This window comes from Astyanax mexicanus, chromosome 14 (assembly GCF_023375975.1).
Source record: "Astyanax mexicanus isolate ESR-SI-001 chromosome 14, AstMex3_surface, whole genome shotgun sequence".
Taxonomy (NCBI): Eukaryota; Metazoa; Chordata; class Actinopteri; order Characiformes; family Acestrorhamphidae; genus Astyanax; species Astyanax mexicanus.
In genome coordinates, this window is record NC_064421.1 from 13,495,710 (window position 1) to 13,501,709 (window position 6,000).

Here is a 6,000-nt window from a genome sequence, read left to right on the forward strand (position 1 = left end):
AATGACTTATGTATAGAATTTGAAGAAACCTAGAAATTGCCAATATCTCAGACACTGGCACATTTTGTATTGCATGCTAAAAAGCATGCTAAGATACATACTGAGTTTGGCTTAAACAAGTTTCAAGCATTGATAGTGTCCACAATAACACCCTATGTCACTCACATGACAATGATATATAGCTAAACTCCTATAGAGGTGAAAATGTGGAGCAAATCTGTTTTCTAAGCGTGACCTACATCTACTGCAGATGGTGGACCACTTACAGTTGGGCCCTCTATTGCTCATAAATAGGCTCATAGAAATTGGCCATATAAGTTATACGATTCCCAGAAGGCCCTGTCCTGATATGACACGCAAAGAATGTGCCATTTACACTTGCTGGTAGCTCAAGCAGAACTTATAAAGAACACTATAATTACCATGTAAACACTTTTCTCTCTCTCATGTGTACAATGCTCTGTTATGTGTTGGGACAAATGAGGTCCAAACAAGAGGCTTCATCGCGGGGGTATCGCTAGGCTAGATTTGGGGGGCAGTTTAGAAGGTCAATCAGGTGAAAAGATTCTCATAGTGCAAACCAAATATAGTTTAATAATAAAATAATAACATAACATACAAGGTGAGGTAAATGAAATAGCAGGTCGCCATAATATTGTATTGTAAGCCCTGTCATTCACACCCATATTCAGTATTTATTTATTATTATGTTTCAGTTTGTTTTGGTGTTTTCTTGAAAAATTCATGACCAATTTTTACAAGCGTATCTTCTATACTATGTATCCAAGGGACGCCTTTCCCAATATCCTCTTCCATTAAAGGCCTAGCTCTAGCATCCATAAATCTCATCTGACGCCACTGCTTCATGGAGTGAGACAAGAAAGGAAGATGGAAAGCACTGATGGATGTGTTTAGGTTAAAGAAAAAAATGAAAGGTAAAAAGAATCTTGAGGGCTTTTCAACACTGAGAGATGGCCGTCAAGAGAAACAGGTGTTTCTGATCACAAATTGAATGTGCAAATGGGTGCCAGAGCTTTGAGGGAGAACCATGTGGCTGTAGGCTGTGTGCATCCACAGTAACTCTCTTTCCCTCTCTCTCGCTCTCTCTCTCACTTTCTCTTTCTCTCTCACACACAAACATTTATCCCTTTCTCTCTCTCTCTCTCTCTCTTTCACTCTCTCTCACTCCCTCACTCACTCACTCACTCACACAGCACCAGGAATAGCCCAAGCTCACACAATAGCTTCAATGTGGGTCACAGGAGAAGGCATATACAAAAGGAATGCTGCTGGGCTAACATCAAATGCTACCACCAGTAGCTGCCAGGGCATTTTTGGCACAGTGTAAGATTTTATTTTAACCTATGGATTAAATAACAATTACAAACCTGGAAGCTGTTGAGAACAAGAGCCGATTACAATGAATGGAGTGAGATCTGATCTGAAGTTAAAGCGATAGTCCATAAAATGTTAGAGATTTGGGAATTTTGACACTTCTCTGGTGAGAATGTGCAGTTGCAACATACATGCAGAAAAGTACTTTTAAAACATGCATTGTGGGGCAGTATCCTTCTTTCATAGCAGAAAAATCTGATGTTCGGACTTTTTGCTTGCCAGTTCTCTGCTGTTTTAAATGCGGTTCTGTTTCTTTGGTTTAACAACGCTTGAATGAACAGGTGAAGATGAAGATGAAGTTTGGCCTTCTGATAATGATTTCACAGTAGCTCTTGTATCAGCGCTATTAGCAGATCTGCTTAGATAGCCTGCCAAGCCTGCCATAAAAAAACTCCTAGCAAAAACCTAGACCTCTCTGCTTATATAATAATAAGTATTCATAGATTCTGCATAACATTATGACCACCTGCTTGTTTCTACCCCACAAGCATGTCTGCTGTGGGATGAATGACCCACCTCCCAGTAATACCTGCACCACGATGGACCTGTGGGGTTCTGAACATTGAAGAACAGGGAGAAATGAGGATGATAAAAGTATTGAGAGGAATAGATACAGGACAATTTTTTCTGTGGGGCTGACAAAACAGATAATGTGTGTAGAAACAAGTAATTTTGCAAATGTTCACAAAAGCACACTGATGCCATGTTAGAATATTTTGACCCCTTCGTATTCATGAAAACTAATACACATGCTTATGAATACTACACAAGCTTATGGACTGCAGTGCACGTGCTTTATAGAACTGGATGGTATAAGAATGTTTGGAAATGAAAGGAAAGGGGAAACATTCCACACAATAGCCATGCAACTAGCCTCAGCTGCTCTGAATTACTGTAATAAAACGTGTCTTCGAGATCAGAAGCTCAACAGAATGTCTTTAATTAACAGTACAAATAGATCTTACTCCTGCATTCCTCAGCTCTGTCAAGTTCCCCGTTCACTCAGAGTCATGGACCAGCACTTATTCAAAGTCTTTCACTGCACACTGCTTGTTTGCCCAAGCACTGATTTGCCCAACTAATGGTTCAGAGGATCGGTAATATATCAGCCCAAGCCTATTTAACACTGACTTCAGGAGTCATTAGCAGATGGCAGGGTAAGTGAGTAAAGAAGTTAGTCTGAAGCCGACATGTTTGCCCACACCTAAGTGTTGCCAAACAGCCTGAGGCACAAAACCAACAAGCAATTAGGTAAGTGTTATAATAATATCTTGTATTCAGAACCTTACAAACTACTGCTGGTCTTGAGGTGGCAACCTTCACATTCATATTTACTGTTAATTGAACTTGTATTCCCATGTATGTTCCAAGCAAAATATAGTGCTGAATGGGATTATTTGACTCTTAACAGTTGTGGAACCCATTCTGATGCTACAGTGATCTATTTTATAAGAAATATACATAGGCACATATTCAATTAACAGAAAATATCATTTGTACCATTAAAACTTTTTTACTTGTTCACTGGTGCTATATTATAAAACCAAATACATTTCATACCAAGTTCTTTAAAGAGAAACACACCTACAAGAATTTTAACAACCAATAAAGAACTATTAGCCAGAGTCGGACAATGTGTATGAAAAAACAAGACAACTCAAGGAGTCAGGTTCTTTGCTGCTTGGTCAAACTGTTCTTCTGTATGATAGAAAACCTCTTACAAATGGTTCTCTAATGAAACAGTTCCATATAGCACCAAAAGTGTTGCATTATTGATAAAGAAATTGATCAAGAACCTAGTTTTCAGCACTATACAGGGCCCTCAGTTATTCATTAATCAAGGCAGTGGTTCTATATAGAACCACAACAACTAAAAGAACCACTCATATACATTACTGGGTCTCTGTTTTGGTTTTAAGACTTATAAGAAGAATTACAAGGAAAATCCATTGAAAATGCAGTAGATGGTTCACTCCAAATCTTCAATAAGGTTCTATTATTATGAGTCTAACCCCTTTTCCTCACATTTTTGGAACTATTTTTGCAAAGTGTTTGGTTTATGAGTATGTAATCAGATCCAAAAGCCCAAGAAGTTCAGGTCCAAACCCAAGAACTGTTTTAATTTCAGATGTTAGACTATGAAAAGTTAATACAGCCTAGTATTTTGAATGGCATTACAACAGGGTTGCATCATCCCATTACATTAATCAAGATGTCACTGTAGTCAGTACATCCACACTCTCAGGCTGTAGTCTCAGCTTGAACTCAGTAGCCTGCAGGTTTCTGCAGAATCCTTATGTCTCTTTTAGAGCTCAACAGAGAGATGTTCTACAGATTTAATAGCTGTTGTGGCTCATTTTCTTCAATAGCAGCCTGCTCCTATTCTTAATCAGCATGCCCCTGAATACTGAGTCAATCAACGGAGGAACATTAGGGTCAGTTCTTGTTGATGGACTTGGTCCTTAAACCCTGGCTTTTGGTTCCCTGAAGAAACGGTTATATGTAAGATGAGTGTGAAGGCTCTTTAGACCTCAAGAGGTTCTTCACACACACACTCTTCTCATCTCTATTACAAACATGCTTCTTCATGGAAGTAAAAGCACTATTCTATGGTCATTGGATTTTTTAAAAGAGAACCATTTCTAAAAAAGGTTAAAGTTAGAGTGTAGTTGTCCAGCAGGTGTGGTCATCATGAAGTGATGCTTACCCCACAAGCTTCCTGGTGTGTGTAGCTTTGCTCTCCTGTTGGTCAGGTGGGCTTGGTTTGACACTGCTCTGGCCTCTGCTCGCTGTCCTCAGCTGTCTGGGGGTTCTGACCAGCGCAGTGGTCAGTGAGAGGCTGAGGGACAGCAGGAGAAGAAACCACAGGCGCTCCATGATAGATAGATAGATAGATAGATAGATAGATAGATAGATAGATAGATAGATAGATAGATAGATAGATAATCCAGAGAAGACTCAACTCAAGAAGTGCAGTCCAGTGCAGAGATTTTTAAAAAACAACGTCGATAAAAAGTGCGTTAAAAGCAGCGCGTGTACGCTCAGTGTAAGACTGTGATGTCACACATTCGCGCACGTGCAAAAAATAAAGGTTTAACAAACACCACAACTGTCCCGCGTGCTGTAAACCCCGCGCGCTCTGCTGCTCATAGTTCTCAGGGTAAATCAGTGAAGTCTGCAGAAAGTCTCGTCACTGCGCTGTTGCGCGCGCGCTAACGGGTCCGCGCGGCCGGGCTCATGCTGATGGGAGGCGCGTGAGTGCGTGTGTGTCGGGCTCTGCTGCTCGTGCTCGTGCTGCAGCTCCTCGAGCAGAGTTTGAATGGAGCTCGCGCTTCTCTATGGCCGCCTCCTCCTCCGGGCTGAAGTCATCAGGAAGCTTAAGGTGGGCTGGACTCCCCTGTCTGTGTGTGTGTGTGTGTGTGTGTGTGTGTGAGAGAGAGAGAGAGAGAGAGAGAGAGAGAGAGAGAGAGAGAGAGCAATAAAGCTGCTGTACAGCAGTGTGATATATGCGCGCGCGCCCAGTCAACTACCTTTGTGTTCAGGATGCATCTGGCACAGCTGGGCTGTACAGGCTCGAGCTTCACGTGAACGTTGAAAAACACGCTGATGCATTTTGTGGTTCACTCGCCACCTTTAATTGGCTTCATGTGTTTTGTGTGTTGGGTGTGAACAGGAAAGACTGTGAAAGTATATTATAAAAGTACTGTTTGTCCTGTAAGTATCTTTTTTTACACTACAAAAACTAGACAAAATGCATGCAAATTGAGACGTAAGTGCTTATATTAAGCAAAAAAAATAATAATAAATCTGCTAGTGGGGTAAGCTATTTTTTCTTTGTAACATTTCCTACAATAAGCAATCGCAAAATCACAAAATGGGCAAAGTAAGGCTTAAAACAAGCAACATTCACTGACTTATTTGCTTAAATCTGGGAACAATCAGAATAACCTGACCAGTGACATTTTGTCCTTATTGTGAGTTTAAATTGCTTTAAATAAGGTGAAATTTAGGTAAGGCTAATTAAGCAAAATAATCCTACACTTACAATGCTTAGAGAAAAAAATATGTATGTAATATGTAAGATGTGTGGCGTGATACACAACAACTCATTAAATGTTCTTGTGTTTTAATGTTCATTAATGTTTTACTCCTTTTCACTATGTGGCAGTGGCAATAAAAGCATAGAGATGCATTTTTAGACTTCTGTTAAATATTTAGACCCACCATGCATGCTGGTGGTATAAACATGCGTGCTGTTCATAAACAGTTTAGCACACAGTCAAAGCACCTAAACAGTTAAAAGAACAGCTTTAGAATCATTTTAATGCTACACTGGCCAGTAATCAACAGAAAAGTATCTTTATTGTTACTCAGGCAGAGTAATGTTAGTGTCATGCTGTGAAACCTGAGACATATTTGTGTAAAATCCTGTAATATTACAGATCTGTATCTCACAGCTTGCCCAGAAATGGATGTGCCATTTTTAAGATAACGCTGCTTTTAAATTAAAACCATTTTACTACTCATCTACACAAATTCCGTCACACCTACCCTGTTTAATCTGGACCTTCAGACTTTCCAGTTTGGTGCGAAATAAAAACATCA

At 40.0% G+C, this 6,000-nt stretch overlaps 1 protein-coding gene across 2 annotated transcripts in view; it reads right to left on the reverse strand.

Annotated features, from left to right (window-relative positions):
- Window positions 1–4,739, reverse strand: part of LOC103024277 (latent-transforming growth factor beta-binding protein 2) — a 164,604-nt gene extending 159,865 nt beyond the window's left edge. Inside the window, exon 1 of one of the 2 annotated variants that reach the window (XM_049463974.1) lies at window positions 4,103–4,739. In XM_049463974.1, coding sequence (XP_049319931.1) covers window positions 4,103–4,272 — 170 coding nt within the window. In that variant the 5' untranslated portion in view covers window positions 4,273–4,739. The remainder of the gene's footprint in view (window positions 1–4,102) is intronic. The other variant, XM_049463973.1, reaches the window with a different exon arrangement.
- Between the last annotated feature and the right edge of the window lie 1,261 nt (window positions 4,740–6,000).